At 33.3% G+C, this 22,038-nt stretch overlaps 1 protein-coding gene across 1 annotated transcript in view; it reads left to right on the forward strand.

Moving 5' to 3' along the window:
• DSG3 (desmoglein 3) overlaps positions 1 to 22,038 on the forward strand; it is a 52,090-nt gene that overhangs the window by 26,998 nt on the left and 3,054 nt on the right. Inside the window, exons 2-14 of the mRNA XM_049770917.1 lie at positions 3,022 to 3,057; positions 3,519 to 3,647; positions 4,401 to 4,556; positions 5,039 to 5,183; positions 6,169 to 6,335; positions 7,199 to 7,327; positions 8,236 to 8,421; positions 10,578 to 10,849; positions 11,451 to 11,590; positions 13,258 to 13,485; positions 17,985 to 18,248; positions 20,120 to 20,259; positions 20,932 to 20,995. Of these exons, the coding sequence (XP_049626874.1) occupies positions 3,022 to 3,057; positions 3,519 to 3,647; positions 4,401 to 4,556; positions 5,039 to 5,183; positions 6,169 to 6,335; positions 7,199 to 7,327; positions 8,236 to 8,421; positions 10,578 to 10,849; positions 11,451 to 11,590; positions 13,258 to 13,485; positions 17,985 to 18,248; positions 20,120 to 20,259; positions 20,932 to 20,995 (2,056 nt within the window). The remainder of the gene's footprint in view (positions 1 to 3,021; positions 3,058 to 3,518; positions 3,648 to 4,400; positions 4,557 to 5,038; positions 5,184 to 6,168; positions 6,336 to 7,198; positions 7,328 to 8,235; positions 8,422 to 10,577; positions 10,850 to 11,450; positions 11,591 to 13,257; positions 13,486 to 17,984; positions 18,249 to 20,119; positions 20,260 to 20,931; positions 20,996 to 22,038) is intronic.

Consider the following 22,038-nt stretch of genomic DNA (forward strand, 5'->3'; position numbering starts at 1 on the left):
GGGACCCTATAAGACCAGGGATTGAACCCAGGTCAGCCGCATACAAAGCAAAAGCCCTATCCTCTGTGCTATCGCTCCAGCGCCTGTATAATTCGTTTTATTATTAAAAATTCAAAACATGCCATGTAAATTTTTTTAAAAATCATACAGTTATAAAATCAGCCATCCCATTTGGTTACCCAAGCCTGCCAGGAGTGATTTCTGAGCATAGAGCCAAGAGTAATCCCTGAGTGCCTCCGGGTGTAGCCCATAACCCCCCCTATGAATCATAAAATCAGAACGAAAGAGATAGCAGTTAAGGCTCTTACAGTCAAGAAGGGATCCACGCACTACATACAGTTGCCCAAGCAGCGATAGAAGTCAGCCCTAAGCACTGAGAAATATATATTCACTGAGAGTGTCAGATATAACCAAAAATTGATAATAACACTAATTATAATAATAAATAAGGGGGCAGACAAATAGTATCGAGGTTTAAGTGCTTGCCTTTCATGAAGTCAAGACTAGTTGAATACTTCAACAGTCCAGGTACTACCAGGAGTAACCCCTGAGTACAGAGCCAGGTATAAACCCTGAGCACTGTCAAGTATGGCAACATACATTATACATACATACAAACATCCATATTAAGTCAGATAAAAGGAAAAGTGAAAAGTATAATAATTTTCAATATAAGGTATGTTTCTGTATGTTGTCAATTCAATTCAGGCCATACCCAATGAGAATACTTACTGAATTATATTGTCAGTAAATTATTTAAGGATTTTTAGATACCCTACTTATATTAGAAAACTAAAGGAAATAGCCACATTTTAAGTATAGTAAAACATAAAAATATGATGGTATCTGGTAAGGTGGAGTTTGGGGCCACTCCCAGAGTCTCTATAATTTAGGATCTACCCTTCCCATGTTTCCCGAAAAACAGAAATTGTATGTCTTGATGTCTGGTAGGAGAATCATCCTTTCTGGGATGAGTGCAAGCATGATTCATATTTTCTGTATGACTCTACTTTTCCTGTAAGAATCATGCCTGGCTAATCCCTCCCCTTACCTGTGGCTGAGTTGTTCTCATGAACTAAGAAAGGAGTAGTGTAATTGCTCTGGTCTTCTCTCCACATTATAGTGCTTATTAAAAAGTAGCAAACCTATAAAATAATTTTTAGGCATAATATGACATATGGTTGTTTTTCATGGGCAAATTTGAACCTTATAAATAAGGGTTTCATTAATACTTATACTAGATGGGTCCTGGCATCCTAGATTTAATGTATTTATTTACTTCTTTGGTTTAAATGTGGACCTGTCTCTCTACTAAAATATTTTAAATAAATATTATTCTTTTTTATTTTAGGACCACTGTCAGTCTTTGGACTGTTAGAACTCTAAACTAATTCCTATATAACTTATTTCCAGCAACTAGTTTTCTCTAGTCATTTATACCAAATTTTGTTAGACTGTATAGAGGTGATGCACACACTTTGGAATCATACTGCTGAAGTTCAAAGCTTGAATCTACTATGTCTATTCAATTACCAAAGCACTCAAACTCTCATGTTTTCAGTTACTCATTCAGAGCATAAAGATTATAACAATCTTTATATCTTTCATATCACTACTATATTGATTCAATGATAATTAAACATTTTTTGTATAATAGATACACTATAATAAAATTCGTGATTTTACTCAATTTTTAAAGCAAAATAACTTTATTTACAAGTATATAAAGTAAGAGGGTGTTATGCATTCAGAAGAGAATATGAGTTATTCAAAGTGGAGAAAGCCATTTTCAAATTGAAGAATACACCACTCTAATTTTTTCTTTTGACTTGATTTTCACAGTCCTATCTTACTTCATTATCTTTAACCAGATAGTGGATCAACAAACAGTTGCTAAATATTGCTGGAACATAGGTATTGTGAAGCTTTCAAAATTAAAATATATAAATAAGTCTTAGAAGTTTACGATTCTTTTATTACAGAAATGCAAATAAAAAAATAAAATTGTAACTCATTACAAACTATATAGACGAAGCACCATGGTACAGAATAAGTGATGTGCAGATTCAAAAAAGTAAATATCCATAAAGCTAGCTTTGTGATATTTTTTTGGAACTTGAATTGATATGAAAGGCCAATTCAGTCACTAAATATTTGAGTAAAGGAGAATTAGACTCCAGTTAGAAAACAAGATGGAAATGACATAGGTGAAAATCCTATTATGTTCTTGATAAAGAAAAGACCTCAAACTGAGTACATCATTAATTTATCATTAATTTATCTACACCTGATTTATTCTCAGATAGTACAAATATTAAGCTCAACTATTCTGTGGTGCCAAGGATCAGCACAGGATTTCAACATGAAATGCAAATACTCTAGAATGGGGCTATATCACCAACTCAGTATTTTAATTGATGAAATATGGCAGAGACTAGCAAATTTATGTTCCAGAGAATACATACCTATGTTTGGAATAACATCCACTTTTCTTTGAGTTTTTACATTAAAAATCAGATTTGTTCTGTTCCATTTTCTCCACTCTTGTATATATTACACATGAAAAAGCCTTATCTTGTAATTGAAGCTAACTATTGCAAAATTGTGTTGGAGCAAGTTAGTTGATGGGTGACAGTTTTTAATAATATATATTTTATACTTTTTGAAATTCAATACAATTATGCTCAACTTCGTATCCCAAAGCAACACTTTCATATCTAGCAGGATGTGCTTATTGAAGAGCAAGGTAAGAAATGTCTTACAATGACCATCGCACAAAAAAAATTGGAGTTTTTAAAAAACAATAAATTCTTCATTAAATTTTTGTAGTCACACCGAAGAATTGAAGGAACTTGATTATATTGAGAGCATTTCCTTTTTGTAATAAAGTTGTACTTTTGCATATGTCTTATCTAAACTTTAAAAAAATAAACTACTATGAATAGAAGAATAAAATAAAGATATTTTATTAAGTTATTTAAGGAATTTATGTCTAATTTGGCTTTGTTTAAATGTCTGCAGGTTGTCATCATGGTCCATGGAGAGTTGAGAACAGAGGTAAAGTACAAAAAAGCTTTTATTTAAACAGTTTAGATTTAAATTAATTTTATTCACAAAAATAAATATCTAATTTTAAAATATGAGAACTGTAACTGTGGATAGGTAAATTCTAACAACTAGCCCAGTAAAATTTACATGTAACCAATCTACAAGTGTCATTATTGTAATTATTAGCTCATGCAAACTTTCTTCTCATATTAAGCATGTAAACTATATAAATTATATATTATCAGATACATAAGAAATATATAATACTTAATTCTGGACAATATATTTAAAATCATTAGCTTTACAATAATTTTAATAACAATGTTAGCAAAGTATAATAACAAACTGTGAATAAAGTAGATATACAAGTCTTAGATATCTTTAAATATACAAGGTTTCTCAACCTGAGCATCTATAAACAATACTCAAAAGCAAACATTGCTTACTAAAATTAAATTCCTTTTCGTAAGACAAATGATCAACAGGATGAAGATGTGGCTGTAGTACAAGCCAAAAGAAGATATAAACGTGAATGGGTGAAATTTGCAAAAGCCTGCAGAGAAGAAGAAGACAATTCTAAGAAAAACCCAATTGCAAAAGTAAGTCAACAGTATGAGTTTTCAGAAAAAAGTGTATTAAATTATGTCTATTCCAGTTAATAAAATGCAAACTGAGAAGTCAGTAGAGCAAATAACCTAGTATCTTCAACAAAAGATACATGAAACAATAAGAAGAAAAATTTAGAAAAGTAAGAAATATGAATTCTATAATAACAATGAACTGTGGAACAATTTTGTGGGTAAATCTTACTTATAGCCATGGTTTAGCAAATTAAAAATTATATAACAATTAGAAAAATGTTTGGGAGTAAATGTTGAATTGGTCAAGCAGTTCTACATTAAAGCTGGGTAATAGAAATAGACCAGAAAAATTTTATTCTTAACATAATTTTAATGATTTATGTTAAAAAGAATACATTATAATAGAAAATAAATCATATACACCTTACCATTGATTTGCCTATGCAATCTCTTTCCTTTCTATTTAACTGTATCTATTTAAATTGTAAGTAATGTCTTTTTTCTAACCATTATCTATTAATAGATCATTCTAAATATTAAATGTCCTTGACTTCTAACCATTTTACAGTATCATAATTTTCACAAACTGAATAAATACTATAGTTGTTAATAAATATAGTTCATGTGGTCAACAGAAGCAAGAGTATCTATTATATAAAAATAGAGTATCAAAAAAAGTACATAAAGTCAGCAAATGACAAAAATATGAAGTGGGGGGGCAAAGGCCTGAATGATGAGTACCTTATTATCCTGAATATTTTGGGGTTACAGATTTCTTCAGATTTCCTAGCAACCCAGAAAGTTTTCTACCGAATTTCTGGAGTGGGAGTTGATCAGCCTCCTTTTGGGATCTTCATTGTTGACAAGAACACTGGAGAAATTAACATAACCTCCATCGTTGACCGTGAAAAAACACCAAGTTTCCAGGTAAGATTCCAACACTGGACGCATAGAAGAGATACTCTTATGATTAGAGGAAATATCTCACTCAGTAATCTATCAACAAATAACAGTATTTGTACCTCTACTTATGGCTTTTTGTTTCCTGAAGGAATACACCAGGAGAATGTAAGAGTGAACTCTGAAATCCACCACCATTTTGTTTTTTTGGTTTTTTTTTTTGAAATATATTTTTTATTTAAGTAACATGATCATCCATTGTTCAGGTGTGTATGGACGATGCCCATTCTTCTGAGGCCTAAGCCAAATCATTATGTCAAAGCTTCATCTAGCCTAAACAGCATCCACCAAAGATGATCAATAGGCTTTATTGATCTGCACAGAGTGGATTCTCTGCCCTTTTTGTCTACAAAAGTTCTATACTCACAAACAAGTGCTCAACTGATACAACTTTCAACAGTATGAAAACTAAGTCTGTAGAGTGATCATAAGTTTTCTATCTTTTCTAGATCACATGTCATGCTGAAAATATTCACGGGCGTCCTGTAGAAAAACCACTTATACTGACAGTTAAAATTTTAGATATTAATGACAATCCTCCAGTATTTTCACAAACAATATTCCAGGGTGAAGTTGAAGAAAACAGTGCCTCAAGTAAGTCTTTTTCTATGCCTATCACTTTTAATTTTTGTCAAATACAATATCACAATAGCATATCATTTTTAGAACTAATTTTATTTAGTCATATCACTACTTTGCATAAAATCATTAATCAGGCTCTTCATTTCTAGTAACAGTTAAACTAGTTATCCATGGCCATTAAATAGCTAAGTTGTGGTCATATTAGCAAATAAGTTGTTTTTTTTTTAAGATATAAAATGTAACAGAGTATTTAGCTTTGATAAAATTAAAGGGGTGACTTCTAAAGCTTGGATGTACCAGATAAGCCTTTTATATTTTAAGAGACAGAAATTCCCATTACTTGAATAGTCTAGTATAAAGGTAAAGTTATAAAATAATCATTATTATGGGAAGAAATAAAGAGACAGTAAATAGTCCAATCTCAATATAAACAAGTTTAAGGTAACTGAGAACTTTATAGAAGGCAATGTGACACTATCTGATTAAGGACAGAGAAAGAAATATTTAAGTGAAATTATTTTTTAAGAATATAGTTTTTTCTTCTTTTCTTTTTGGTTTCTGGCCATGCTCAGTGATGTTCAGGGTTTACATACTCCTGGCTCTACACTCATGAATTACTCATGATAGGTGCAGAGGACCATATGAGATCCCAGAGCAAAGTTGGCACACTCAAGACAAACTCCCAATCTGCTGTCCTATCATTCTGGGGTTTTATTGCTTATTTGGTTTAGTTTGGTTTGGGGAACATACCCTGAGGTGTTCAATGGTTGGTCCTGCCTCAGAAATTACTTTTGGCCAGCTCAGTGGGGTGCCAAGGATCAAACACAGGTTGGCCATGTGCAAGGCAAATGCCAACCCAATGTACTATCACTCTAATCCCAGTGTACTATCATTTAAAATGTGTTAAAGCCATAAAAAATCAATCTGAAAATGAGCTGAGTATTTAATGTAAACATATTAATCTTTACCTAGTCTTTAACTTCTCCCATTTTCCTAGACACACTGGTGATGAAACTAAATGCCACAGATGCAGATGAACCAAACCATTTGAACTCTAAAATTGCCTTCAAAATCGTCTCTCAGGAGCCTGCAAGCATACCTATGTTCCTCATAAGCAGACACACTGGGGAAGTCCATACTTTGACTAATGCTCTTGATCGAGAGGTAAAGCAAGCCACTGGGATCATTAAAATAAATAATAAATAAATAAATAAATAAATAAATAAATAAAACAAGACTTAATTGTAAGAGGTGACTGTTAATGCCTAAGAATGAAAGAGAAATAAAAAGCCTCAATACTTGAGTTCTAAATCTATTAGCATCAAGTTTTAACTCATAGTCTTAATTCTGGTACGAATGTGTACCAAACATGCACAATCATTTCTACCCCCAAGCAAATATCACCAATAAAATGGTGAAAAAAATATGACAAAAAAGAAAGCATGGTATAAAGAAGGCAATACCATAGACAATGATTAAATGATCACTGATTCTTCAACTATGGAGAAAAAAATTGCCATATTTGATGTCATGTTTTTTCTTTCTCTTGGCATTTTTAACTTTAAATTGCTACCACTAAGCACCAAAAAAAAAAACCCTTCCTAGCTCCTCTGCATTGTTTTATCACCACAGATACCATTGCCACTAAAAGCATCATGATATCCTACATATGTGATTTCATAACATTTATATACAAATGATCTCTCAAATGGACCAACAAGTGATATTCATAAATAAGCCTCCATAATATAACCATCACACCATACTCTTAAATTGGTTTTGCTCTAAATTCATTTTCTGGACATGAAATGTTCATTAAAATAGCAAACTTTTTCTAGTTCCCTAACTACTTCCAATCATCCACAGCCCTGAACAACCTTTTCTTGGAAGACAACAGTGTATGTTATCCTTCCAGAACATGAACCATAATTTTGAATATTTTCACCCCTTCATGTAAGAAAAAAGCAGCTGGCATTCATATTCTTGACATTAGAAATTAATTATCTTCTTTGTTTCTCCAAATTTAGCAAATTAGCAGCTATACTTTGGTTGTGAGTGGTGCTGATAAAGATGGAGAAGGATTATCAACTAAATGCGAATGTAATATTAAAGTGAAAGATGTCAATGATAATTTCCCAATGTTCAAAGAATCAAAGGTAATATTTTACTCTTTAATAATAATTACATTTTAGGGGCCAGCGTGGTGGCAGTAGAGGTAAGGTGTCTGCCTTGCCAGCGCTAGCCTAGGACGGACCGCGGTTCGATCCCCCGGCGTCCCATATGGTCCCCCCAAGCCAGGGCCAATTTCTAAGTGCTTAGCCAGGAGTAAACTCTGAGCATTACCAGGTGTGGACCAAAAACCAAAAAAAAAAAAAAATAATAATAATAATAATTACATTTTAAGCTACACATTGTCATTCAAATTTAATATATGTTTTCAAGCTTTTATTTAGTAAGTTTTCTTATACTTAAAGTAATAACACCTATAAATATATGTACATTATTAATGTGCTCATGCTTACTAAAGAGCTTGTCAAATTGTTTCTATAAATACAATAATTTAATACATTTAATTATTATCAAGTAGAAAAATATAGATTTGAACTTTATATTAATAGCATTCAGAATAAATATAAGCCCTTTACATAAAATATGATGAGTTTTAAATTCTGTTTCTGTTTCTCTATATTAGATTATCTTTAACATCTGTGGTATACTAAGAAACAACAAGGGAGTAGACAGTATATAAAGCTAAATAGCTTGCCTTTGGATTACAAAACACAGATCAAGGAGTGGGGGGAAGTAGAGGAAGTGAGAAAAGAAAATCTATATGTGATATAAGGACTCTGCTGGAGGATTGGAGGACTTTGGTGATTGAGTGATAGCACAGTGGGGAGGGTACTTTCCTTGCACATGACTGAGGTTCAATCCCCAACATCCTATGTTGTCTCCCTGAGGCTACCATGAGTTATTTCTGAGTGCAGAATCAGGAGTAGCCCTGAGCACCACCAAGTATACCCAGAAGCCCTCCCAAAAAAATAAATTCTATTTTTCTCCTTTTTAGTATGCTGCACGTATTGAGGAAAACACGTTAAGTTCTGAGTTGTTGCGGTTTCAAGTAACAGATTTGGATGAAGAATTCACAGATAATTGGTTTGCAGAATATTTTTTTACCTCTGGAAATGAAGGAAATTGGTTTGAGATTCATACTGACACCAAAACAAATGAAGGCATCCTGAAGGTGGTGAAGGTAAGGACTGATTTTTCTATATTAACCAAAATTATCATTTCTACAAATATTTTTTTAAAAAACATACAAAAATAGGTAGTATTTATTTAGTTAAAAATAAAAAACAGGGGCTGGAGCCATAGCACAGCGGTAGGTCGTTTGCCTTGCACATGGCTGACCCAAGACACACCTGGGGTTCAATTCCTGGTGTCTCATATGGTCCCCGAGCCAGGAGCGATTTCTGAGTGTATAGCCAGGAGTAATCCCTGAGCATCACTGACTGTAGGCAAAAACAACAACAACAACAAAAACAAAACAAACAAACAAAAATAAAACAGAATCTCCATTTTCTAAAGACAACCTTTCTTGTTTTTATGAGAATAGATAAAAGGCAGGAATTCAACTAGAGATTTAAACCACACTCTCTACCACTGAACTACATTCTTGATCAAAACTTTTCTTAATATTTTGATCTCTTCCTTCCAAGCTTTCATACTCTCTTTAGTAAGCATAAGCATATTAATAATATATATATGCTCATTGGAGTTATTACTTTAATCAAAAGAAAAAAACACAAATGTGTTTCTTAACTTACTCTAATTTACTTTCTACACCTGGGTAATAGATAAAAGTATACAAAATTGTAGCTTTTGAATGTATCATCCAAGGAAAAACATTTGAATATTATTGTACAAAATAAGGATGCAAAAACTACATCTACATAATGATATATAAATAACTGAACTATCATGCTACTAGAATTTATGACCACCTGCTGGCCTGTAAGAGGCTATTCGCCTTCCTCAAAATGCGGGTTCATAAGAGATAGTAAAGGTTGTTTGGATGCAAGGTTGCAAGGATATTTGCCTTGCATGTGCTCAACCCCTGTTAGATCCTCTGAGCATGATCAGATGATATTTTCAATCACAGATTCAGGTATAAGCCCTGAATACTATAGAGATTAACCCCCAAGACAAAAACAAAATTTCTGTACAGTACATCCTCATTTAATGTTGTCAACTTGGTATGAGAAATTGAAACTTAAAGAAAGCAGTTCCTCAAAGAGTCTCATTCTGTTTATCAACATTATAAGAAAATGGCATTAAGCAAAAAGAAGTTAAGACCCTACTGTACAAGAGCTTATCTATCTGTAGTATATCCAATCTTCATCACTTTCTGTAATTCTGGGTATTTTTGAATACTTTCCATCTCTTCCTCAGTAAGTTCTCCTTATCCTTCAAAATGCTCTTCATGTAAAACTTTTTGGAAGTCTCCCCTAACTCTTACACGTAGAAATATTTAGTTATTTCCACTTACAGAACCTATAAAATTTGTCAATAATCTTTTGCATTACAATCATCTGTGCATGTGTCTTTATCTCTCCCCTGAAAATACCCACACAAATAGTCATTGTCAAGTTAAAATTCAAATTTCTTAATTTGATTTTAATTATTTTTGACAAATAATTAAGACAAATATAATAAAAATGAGTGTTTCCTCACTCATTACCCTAAAAAACTTTACTAGAGAAGAGATGCCATATTCTAAGATTCCTTTAAGCTTTAGACCCTCTCAATTAGAAGGGGAAAAATATGCACAGTCATCACACAAGACCATGTGAAAATGATTCTTCAGGGATTTGGTAGAGGTCTATTTGCCAATGAAATCGGCTAAGCTCGCCTTTGCCAGTAGAAAGTTTCGAAGTCAAGACATATATTGTGCATGAATCTAATGACTTGGATAAACACATAGTTACTGATGATGACCCTTGATTTTTCAGCCTTCGTAGAATCTAATCAAGTAAGTTTAATTTTTTCCTGATGTATAAAGTTGATAATTAAAAAAGAAAAATATTTTGTTTAAACAGCTATTAAGAAATAGAACCAGATAATCAGAACAAATCAGTTCTGATGATATGCCCCTCTATTTCCAAACTATAATGTTTTTGCTAGCCCAAAAATGTACTCTATTTATAAGTACGTTTTGCCAAACAAAGGGAGGTTTTGCTCGCTTAGAATCTTAAAGACTTCTTTCTTTCAATATTACAGTGTTTCTGAAACAGTTTGGCTACATGGATAAAAAGCAATCACTCAGAGCAAGAATGCAGAGTTTCCTTGTCCTCTTCTGGATTTTTTATATCACATTTATGTGATACTTCTTTCTTTATTTTTGATTAGGTTCTAGATTATGAACAGCTACAAAATATACAACTTGGTATTGCTGTCAAAAACAAAGCTGAATTTCATCAATCAGTAATTTCTCAATATCGAGTCCACTCAACTCCAGTCACAATTCAAGTGATCAATATAAAAGAAGGTATTAAATTTAAACCAGCTAACAAAACATTTACGGTCCAGAAAGGCATAAGTAGTAAAAAACTGATCAATTATATCCTGGGACTATATCAAGCCATTGATGAAGACACTGGCAAAGCTTCTTCATCCATCAGGTAAGATTATACTTCACGTTTTCTCACTCCTTGACATATTTATTAATCAATAAGATTAAAATATAGCATCTAAACTACTGTATACCAGTAACACAAAAACAAAGTGGCCAACTGAAAGATAGCAGAGCTAAATTCATAAAAAAAATTAAAGAGCTAAGATAACGTAACATTACTAGGAGCAAAGATAAAATGGCACAAGTTAAATTAGAAATTAAGAAAAATATCTTTTAAGCCCATCTAGAGATATTAGAAAAATACTCAAATTTTCAGATAAAATTTTAAGAGTGTCCATTCATGGAAAGCTATGGTGTAATTTAGTAGAATGGCTTATATAAAGACACATATGTTTAAAATTTATGAGCAAAGTAATTTGTTTAATATAAATACTTAATTACTGCACAAAACAGAAAACTGCAAGGACTAATACATATTTGAGGATTAAAAAATAGCACTTATGTATACAAATTTTAATGTTCTTCTACTCTTTATAAAAGTACATGTCAATATATTAATTACATGTACACTAAACATAAAGAATCATTTCTATTAAAAAACATTCTGTATTTGAAAATTATAATTATATTTTTCTATTGCAAAGCAGATATGTCATGGGACGTAACGATGGTGGTTTGTTAGCCATTGATTCAAAAACTGCTCAAATCAAATTTGTCAAAAACATCGATCGGGACTACTCTTTCATAGTTAACAAGACAATCACAGCTGAGGTTCTAGCCATAGATGGTAAGAAATATATTTTAATCATTTTTAGAGATGTGTCAAAGCAGTTGGCATTTCCTTATAAATATATGATTAAAATTTTCAACATACTGTCCATTATCTTAGGGACTTTGAAGTTAAAGTTTGAAGAAATTCAATCCAGATGGCAACTCCATCTTAATCCAGATTCTAACTTCTCAATAGAGTTTACAATATTAGCACATTCTGTGTCCAGTCTCTGAGATTTTCCAGTTGGCTAAAACAATTTCAGTTCATAGAAATTTCTGTATTTTAAAAGGTGACTGGAATTGGTGTTTTGTGAGTTTCTTGCAGAGACTTCATATACTATTAATAAACAATAAAATCTTCTCTATTTTATTTTAACATTTTATCATTTTTAAATAATAAAATATATTGTTTTATTTTAAAATATTATTATAAAATAATGTATTTAAGCATTTGTTTTACACTTATAAAATTAATTCTTTCTCAAACATATCTTTTTAAAGGATAAAGATAGACAAAATAAAATCACATTACCTTAAAAAATGGCAAAAAAGTACTTCAAGAACCAATAGAAATGAGTTATTGCCCCATTACTGAGGAACTTTTATCTTGTTTTGTTTTGTTTTGTTTTGTTTTTTGTTTTTTGGGTCACACCCGGCAGCGCTCAGGTGTTACTCCTGGCTCGATGCTCAGAAATCGCTCCTGGCAGGCTCAGGGGACCATATGGGGTGCTGGGATTTGAACCACCGACCTTCTGCTTGCAGTCAAACGCCTTACCTCCATGCTATCTCTCCCGCCCCGGAACTTTTATCTTGTTCTTACACACTCCACTCACCTTGGTTTTCTTTTTTAATAAACTTTTATATTCGGGTAATAAACTCTCTCTGGGATCATAACATTAGTAACAGCAAGTAGGGCATTAGCCTTACATGCTGCCATCGCAGATTTCATCCCCAGCATCACTACACAGTCCCCTGAGCCCGTCAGGAGTGATTACTGAGTGCAGAACCAAGAGGAATTGCTGACCAAGGCCAGGTGTGACTCAAAACTAAAAAAAGAAATATCTGTCTGAGAGATATGGTAGGAATATTTAAGAAAATTACTATTTTAATATCAATTTTATCACCTTAGTCTCGGTTTCCAAAATACCAAATTAATAGCCAAATTAGTTAAAATGTCCTTCTTACAAATTGTGAAAATTTAATGAATCGTTTTACTTGTTAGAATAACAAATAGATGGGCTGGAGTGATACCACAGTTGTAGAGTGTTTGCCTTGCATGCTGCTGGCCCAGGATGAACACAGGCTTGATTCCCGGCATCCCATATGATCCCCCGAACCTGCCAGGAGTGATTTCTGAGCACAGAGCCAGGAGTAATTCTTAAGATCCGAGGTGTGGCCCTAAAACCAAAATAATTAATTAATTAATTAAAAAAAGAATAGCAAACATAGGATCAGATAACTGGCTCCAGCTCAAATCTCATGTTTTACTTGCATGAGGCCAGTTGCAGAAGGTTCATAGCACAAGTTTCCCTGAGCACAGCCAGAGTAGCTCTCATGCCCAAGTCAATTGTAGTATGGTCCAAAAATAAATATTTTTATGTATATTCACCAATGGAATTAACAATATTTTCTGTATATAATGTTTCTATATTTTTCTTTAACTCTCCAATGTTATTTTTCTAGAAACCACAGGTAAAACTGCTACAGGCACCATTTATGTTAAAGTACCTGGTTTCACTGAAAAGTGTCCTACAATTGTTTTTGACAAGGAGGTAATTTGTAGTTCATCTCCTCTGGTGATTGTCTCAGCAAACGTACAGGACAGAGATAAATACTCTGGCCCCTACACCTTTTCACTGGAGGATCAAGGTGTAAAGTTGCCAGTAGTATGGAGTATCACAACAATCAATGGTGAGTAATAAGCAAAGTTGTTTTCATGAATTAAAGTTGATGCTTCTCTATGTTTCCAGAGGGGTAAGAAAGCTCATCTTTGAGCAGATCCTTTCTAAGAGGAGTTGAGAAAACTTATTTTTAGTAAAGGTACACTCTGAGTCTTAAGTACTTCTCTCTTCAGAAAAAGAATGTAATAACATTACACTGCTTAGTACATATGGCTGCCACCGCACCCAAATACGTTGGTTCAACATTTGTTTTATTGAAGTGCTATTTAGATTTTTAAATATACTCATTTCCCTTTTATATAATCACCATGTTTACAAAGCTGTTCATAACTGAGTTTTGTGTACACCATCCTTCACCCATACAAATCTTCTACCACCATTGTCTTCAGTTTCTTTCTTACCCTCCCTCCTGCCTGCCTCTTTTCCTCTCTCTCTCTCTCTCTCTCTCTCTCTCTCTCTCTCTCTCTCTCTCTCTCTTTTCTTTCCTCTCTCTCTCCCCTCTTTCCTCTCTCTCTTCTCTTTTTCTCTCTCTTCTCTTTTCTTTTTCTCTTCTCTCTCCTCTTTTAGACACTGTGGTTTACACTACTGTTAATAAAGCGGTACTGTGTGTGACATTTATCTCCACTCAGAACCTAGTTCTTGTCCAAAGTGATCAGTTTCAACTATCATTGTCATAGTGTTTCCTTCTCAACCTTAACAGCACTTCAACATTATTTGTGACAGGATTCCTACCATGGACTGGTCCTCCTGGCCCTTGCCTCTATGTCTCTGGATATTATTAGCATACTATCTTTATTTTTCATCTATCCCACAAATGAGTGAGATTATTCCATTTCTACCCCTGCCCATATTACTCATTTTACTTCACACAATACTCTTCATATTCATCCACTTTTAAACAAATTTTATTACTTCATTTTTTCTAACAGCTGCATAAAACTCCATTGTGTTCATGTACCACTGTATCTATAGCTGTTCATCTTTCTCTGGCACTTAGGTTGCTTCCAGATTTTGGCTATTGTAAATAGTGCTGTAATGAACATAGGAATACATGGTGCTTTGGTTTGGGTTTTTGGTTTTGGTTTTGGTTTCTAGAGTAGTATTGTTGGATCATAAGGAAGTTCAATTTCTAGTTTTTTTTTTGAGGAATATCCATATTATTTTCCAAAAAGGCTACACCAATCAATATTCCCACCCACAGTGAATGAGAGTTTTTTTTTCTCCCCAAATCCAGACCAGCACTGGTTGTTCTTGTTCTTTGTGATATATGCCATCTCTGCTCTGGAATGATAACTTATTGCTGTTTTGATTTGCATCTCCCTGATTATTAGTGATATGGACCATTTTTACAAGTACCTTTTGGCTATCTTTATTTCTTTCTTGAGGAATATTTGTTCATTACTTCTCATTTTTTAGTGATATTAAAGGTTTTTATTCTTGCTGAGTTCTACCAGTGACTTGTATATCATAGATAATAACCCTTTATCAGATAAGTATTGAGGGAGTAGTTTCTCCCACTTAGTGGGTAGTGTTTGTATCCTAGTCATTGTTTCCTTTGAAGTGCAGAAGCATCTCAGTTTAATGTAGTCTCATTTGTTTATCTTTGCTTCCATTTGTTTGCCCAGTGGTATTTCCTCCTTCAAGATGCCTTTACCTTCAATGTCATGGAGAGTTTAGCCTACATTTTTCTCTATTCACCTTATGGTTTCAGATCTGATAACGTCTTTAATTAACTTGATTTTTGTGTTAAAGAGTGATCTGAGTTCACTTTTTTTACATGTAGTTGAACAATTTTCCCAGCACCACTTGTTGAAGAGTATTTCCTTGCTCCACTTTGCATTCTTTCCCTTTATCAAAGATTAATTGATAGTTTACCTGAGGATCTGTCTCAGAATATTTAAGTCTATTCCATTTATTTGAGGATCGGTCTTTATTTTAGTAGCATGCTGCTTTATAGTACAGTTTAAAGTTGGGGAAAGTAATTCCTCCCATCTACTTATCCCTGAGAATTGTTTTAGTTATTTATGGATGTCTATTTTTCCATTTGAATTTCAGGAGCATTTGATCCACTTCTTTAAAAATGTCATGGGTATTCTTATAGGGATAGTATTAAATCTTTACAATGCATTGGGGATGTCATTTTAATTATTTTAATCCTCCCAATTCATGAGCAGGGTATATGTTTCCATTTTTTGTGTCTTTTTTTATTTCTTAAAGAATAATATTTTGTAGTTTTCTTAGTAAAGGTCTTTCACCTCTTTAGATAACTCCAAGTTAACTAAAGTCAACTCCAAATTGACTCCAAGGAACTTGATTTTATGGGGCATTCTGATTGTGAATGGGATTATTTTTAGTATCTTTCTTTCATTTTATTATTTGTATATAGAAAAGCCCTGGTATCAGGTAGTGTGAGGAGAAAACTGTTGACATTGCTGGCAGTTAATGTGTACTGGTGATGTTATTATACATTATATGACTGTAACTCAATCATCAACAACTTTTTCTGTGGAAAAAAATGCTGTAGTTGAACAACCGTGTAACCATGATGTCTAAAAATAAAAAAGGAAAAAGAAAAGCTGTGAATTTTGAGTATTAACTTTTTATCCTGCCATTTTACTATACAAATCTATGGCTTCTATAAGTTTTCTGGTAGAGTTTTAGGATTTTCTAAATATATTATCATGTCATTGGCAAACAGAGATTGAATTCTTCCCTTTCATCAGGATTCCTTGGGTATCTTTTTCTTGCCTAATTGCTATAGCAAGTACTTCCAGTACTATATTGAATAGAAGTTGTCAAAGGGAGCAATCTTGTCTTGTTCCAGACATGCAGTGGTCCTTAAACTATGGCCCATGGGCCACATATTGTATTTGTATTTGTTTTGTTTCTTCATTGCAAAATAAGATATAAGCAGTGTGCATAAGAATTCGTTCATAAGTTTTTTTTTTACTATAGTCAGATCCTCCGATGGTCTGAGGGACAGTGAACTGGCCCCCCTGTTTAAAAAGTTTGAGGACCCCTGCCTGAGAGGAAAGGCTTTTCATTTTTCCCCATTAAATATTAGCAAGTGGGGTAATTCTTGTCTTGTTCAAGATCTTTGAGGAAAGACTTTTAGTTTTTCCTCATTAGGTATTGAGCAATTTGACATTCACAGGAAATACTTCTAGCCAGGTAATTTGAGAGCATGTTGGGCTGAAAATTATAAACACATTAACAAATGGGAAGAACAAACTTATACTTCATTTTTCTCTAATATTTATAATATTAATTATACATTTCATATATTTCCTAGTATTCTTATAAATATAGACATTTGAATCAATATGAATCTTGTCCCTTCCTGGATTTTCTGGGAAAAGTCATATAAGGTGGTAGTAGGGAGCCACTGCAGCCATACTCAGTGGTGTTCAGTGGGCCATGACGTGCCAAAAATCAAATCGATGTATGTGTTCTTTACTTATTTAAATATATCCCTATCCCTGTTTCTAAATGTATAGCTACCATCCAGCCACTTAAAATTATTTGTAAATGTATTTACTTTTCTCAAGTGCTTTTCTAAACCTATTTTATTACATCTCATGAATGTACTAAATGGTGCTCTTAGTCACTGGTTTGTATTAGTCATTGCTTGAGTCATCACAGGCCTTCTTTCCTAGGTCCTTGCTAATCCTAATGAGATTCTAGCTCCAAATTGTGAGGGTTGCAGTTATCACCAAAAGAAAAAGAAAAGCTGGCAGTAAACACACTAGTATAGGAAATTCTGGGAAAGGCTACAATTGTGCTACAAGGTTCTATGGCAACGGTGGTTGGACTAGGTATAGTAAGCACGGTGTTAAAGAACAAGTTTGTGTCTGAAATTATTCAAATAAAGCAATCTTTCAGATTATGAGAGATGCTAGCTATCTACTTAGTAATTAATAACTTAGCAATGAAAAGTGAAAAACCATTTATGTTCATGGTTCAAGTACAACTTTTGCTGGGATAAGCCCTACAACTAGCACTTGGTTCATGGAAAATAAGAGCAGCTGAGGCTGCAGTAGCCAAAGAAGACACTTAGGCTTGACAAAACAGCACAAAAACATGCATGTAGGGAAGGCACACATTCAGAGAACTACATACAATAGGCCAGGGATTAGTACAGAAACAAAGGAAGAGTAGTTAATCCCTAAAATATGGAGTGAGGGAGCATTTAAACATTTAAGCAATGCCCATTTTTCTTGATCTTTTTGGAAGGTGTAGGGTCAATAGATTAAAGCAGAATTGCTTTTATGGAGAAGAGTGATGGACACACCTAGTACAGAGAGAAGCTCAAGAAGGAATTAAAACAAAATATATCCAACTGAAAACCTTCTAGATCTCATAGCTGTTCAAATTTCACCTACATTGAGTGCTTTCTTTGAGACAATGCTATCCATGGTCATTCAGGCTGTATTAATAAAATTAAATTGTATTCAAAGTCAAAGACATTTTGTTCTACTGTAGTTAATTCATATGATTGTTTTTCTACAGCTACTTCCTCACTCATAAAAGCCCAGTCACAGATATCTCCTGGGACATACAAGATTCCTCTTGTAGTTACGGATAATCAGAACCAGTTGTGTGATATACCAGAGAATTTGAGCCTGCAAGTCTGTCAATGTGATGATAGGGGGCAAAACTGTGGGAGTCATGTTCCAAACAAAGGCGTAGATCCCTCAAAAGAAAATAGGTCATGGGCAAGGCTAGGGCCTGCTGCCATTGGCCTACTACTGCTTGGTCTTCTGCTGCTGCTGTGTGAGTATTCAAAGCTTTGTTCTGTTTTTGATGGGTGTCAGCTTTCACACACTGCACAAGCAATGCATATCCACAATGTAGAACTATTCTCTAATTGATTTACAGGTTTATCTATAAATATACAATGGTCAATTCTTCCTACACACAAGAGAATAATAGAATTGAGGAGAAAGAGGAGAATTGGCTATTAGAAGCTGAGTTCTAGGAACTTTAAATTAGATTAAATGTATGTATATACTTACTAATAAAAGTAACATAACTACATATTAATAAGCAGTATGATAAGTATTATTTTGTATTGTAATAGTATATTTATTTTGGGTAAAACATATTGTGCCTGATCTTATATTTTGTTGTGGATAGTTGGCTAAGTTGTTCTTAGTATACTTAGATGTACCTAATTTGCATAATGAATATGACTTATCATAGCCATAATAGCAAATCTTTATTATATTCACTACTGTCCTTTATATTAATTCATTTAATCCCATAATAATCTATCTCATTTTATAGACAAGTTAGATTGTAACTTTAAGAAAACATATCAGGGGGGCCCGGAAAGATAGCATGGAGGTAAGGCATTTGCCTTTCATGTAGAAGGATGGTGGTTTGAATCCCGGCATCCCATATGGTCCCCTGTGCCTGCCAGGAGCGATTTCTGAGCATAGAGCCAGAAGTAACCCCTGAGCGCTGCCAGGTGTGACCCAAAAACCAAAAGAAAAAAAGAAAAAAAACATATCACTGACCCGGATGGCAAGTGATAAAGTCATAATTCAAACCCCAGTAGTTTGTTTCAGTAACTGTACTCTATTTTTTGTTGGTTGGTTGGTTTGTTTGTCACACCCGGCAGTACTCAGGCATTACTCCTGGTTCTACGCTCAGGAATTGCTCCTGGCACGCTCGGGGACCATATGGGATGCCAGGATTCGAACCGCCGTCCTTCTGTAGGCAAGGCAAACGCCTTACCTCTATGCTATCTCTCCAGCCCCGGTAACAGTACTCAATGCACCTTACTGTGATAAAAGTTCAAATGTGAAAATGTTGGTTTCCTTACCAAGCCAAGATAGGTAAAAGGTTACTGTTGTCTAAAAAAAAATATTTTGAAAAAAGGGAAAGGAATTACATGTATCTTTATTACAAATATTTGACTGACAGAGGACAAATGAAATTATCGTCATGGTAGCAAGAACCCTCCATATCAAGGATTCTTAAGCCAAAAGTAAAAGTGAATTAATTGTCATATATAGGTCATCACTCAAATTGAGATATTGCTTGCATTTAATAATTGGTTAGTAAGAATAATTGGAGATCAAATTACTGAAACATTATCATCTTCAGCATCCAATTGTGTACTCAACCAATAGAATATAATGGCCTCAACATGTACATGTAAAGGCAATAAAAATTTTATGGAAAATTATTAAGGAATCAATTACCAGGGCCAGAGCAGTGGCACAGAGATAGGGCATTTGCCTTGCATGCAGTTGACCCAGGACAGATCGCGGTTCAATCTCCTGGCGTCCCATATAGTCCCCCAAGCCAGGAGCGATTTCTGAGTGTATAGCTAGGAATAACCCCTGAGCGTCAAGGGATGTGCCCCCCCCAAAAAAAAACAAAAACAAAAGAAATCAATTACCTTCTATCAGTGTCAAGGCAACACTATAATAATAATAATAATAATAATAATAATAATAATAATTTCCTTTAGTTTTATAATCATGTACTAAATTTTATTTTAAAAACACTCACTTTTTCTTTCTATTAGGAATGTTCCATAGTCTTTAAAATACTGTTTTCTTTGTATTTTTTTCTCGGAACTGTTATGTCAAACATTTCCTAGTGATGCAACTCTTCTGAATTTTTTTAACCAGTGGCCCCTCTTTTGCTGCTGACCTGTGATTGTGGGACAAAGCCTATTGGAGGAGGAGTAGGTGGATTTGTTCCAGTTCCTGATGGTTCTGAAGGAACAATTCATCAGTGGGGAATTGAAGGAGCTCATCCTGAAGACAAGGTGAAGATTCAGTTTTTTTAAATATTCATTTCAATCATGCTCAGAAAAATCTAATTTATAATGATCCAGAGAAAGAAATAATAGAATTTTCTTAAATATACTCTTTGAGGATCAGAGAGATAAGTTAGCAGTTAAGGCACTTGCTTTGTAGCCAATCAAACCCCATTTAACCTTTGACATCTATTAGAATATCCCAATATTACCAGGCGTTAGTCCTGAGCTAGGAATAAGCTCTAAGCACCAATGACTTGTGAATGTGTCCCTCTTACCCAACACCCTGCTCACAAAAGAATTCTTGACACTTGATTTGTGAGACAATACTGGAAGGAGATTTTTAGAGCCTTTGCTTTTTGATTAAATGATTTTTCCTACAAAAAAATTTTAGACTCCAAGTAATAGACACCACTGGTAGAGAACCACATTTCACCTACATTTCCCATAAAAACTGGCTAATCTTTAAGTGTTTTTTGGAAAGGGTCGTCCAAAGCAATGCTCAGGGTATACATTTGGCCTGACATACATGATAGTTAGTGAATATAAAGATATAGTGCAGCTCAGGGTATCACCAGAAAAATTCCAAAAGTACTTGGAGAACACTAGAACCACATAATATGAGTTAAGTACTCCTGTACTTATCTCCCAAAAACCTGTATTTTTTATCTTGGTTTGCAGGAAATCACAAATATCTGTGTGCCACCTATAACAACCAATGGAACTGATTTCATAGACAATTCTGGTAAGTAAAAGTCAAAAAAAATTTGTAGGGAGGGTAAAAAATGGCAAAAAATTCATACAATTTTTTGAAAGCAAAAATGGATTTAACGTTAAAACTACTGAAAATAATAAGTAATAATGAATCTTTTTCTTAGTAATTTGCACATATATTTTCAATGAAATGATTTACTAATATTGTATTAGACCAAACTTTACTTCAATAAGTCCTGCCTACATGCAAATATTTTTCATATTTGAAGAATTATTAAGTTTTTTCCAACTTTAACAAACTAAAAGATAGCTCTCAATTTCTGATTTTAATATGATATTTCAAACATATAGGAAAAAATAAAGGAAACACTATCAAATAAATATCAAACACTACAACCATCAATTTAACACTGATTATATTTGCAGAAAAAGTTTTGTGTATGCATATCCTTTATCTTGTTGACTTTCTTACTTTCCCAGCACTAATATAATTCTGATTTGAGTAAAATTATAAAATTTTTGCATTTAATCAATGTGACTGAATCACTTACACTGTCATAAGGCTAAAATTATTTTATTTATCAGATGAATTTTATATTATCTTATGTAATATCTAGAAAAACAATAAAAGCTAATAGCTAGTTTTAAATTTTTCTAAATTACATATTTAATCAGATTGTTTTTAAATGTTTCAACAGTAAAATCTATAAATATCATCAAGAAAATGTAGCAACTGGCTTTTATCTGCACATTTTCTCCTAATTCTGCCTTTTAATTATATAGGGAAAATAACTATATTCACAATTCTTTAGAAAAATATAAATGACAGTATAATATAAAGGTAATTAGCAGAATGATTTTAACTCATTAATTGTAATTAAACAACAGGATATCTACTTATGAACAGTAAGTTACATGGAAATATTAGTGTATGTTTTCTCATTGTTTATTATATTGTGTCAATATGACAACTTAATCACATTCTGAAAATAAACATTGCGTTAGAAGTTTTAGATGCCCATATACTAAATTGTTTATTCTTATATTTTCCTCTGTGGTTGTTGTACTGAAAAT

Source organism: Suncus etruscus, chromosome 3 (genome assembly GCF_024139225.1).
Source record: "Suncus etruscus isolate mSunEtr1 chromosome 3, mSunEtr1.pri.cur, whole genome shotgun sequence".
Lineage (NCBI taxonomy): Eukaryota > Metazoa > Chordata > Mammalia > Eulipotyphla > Soricidae > Suncus > Suncus etruscus.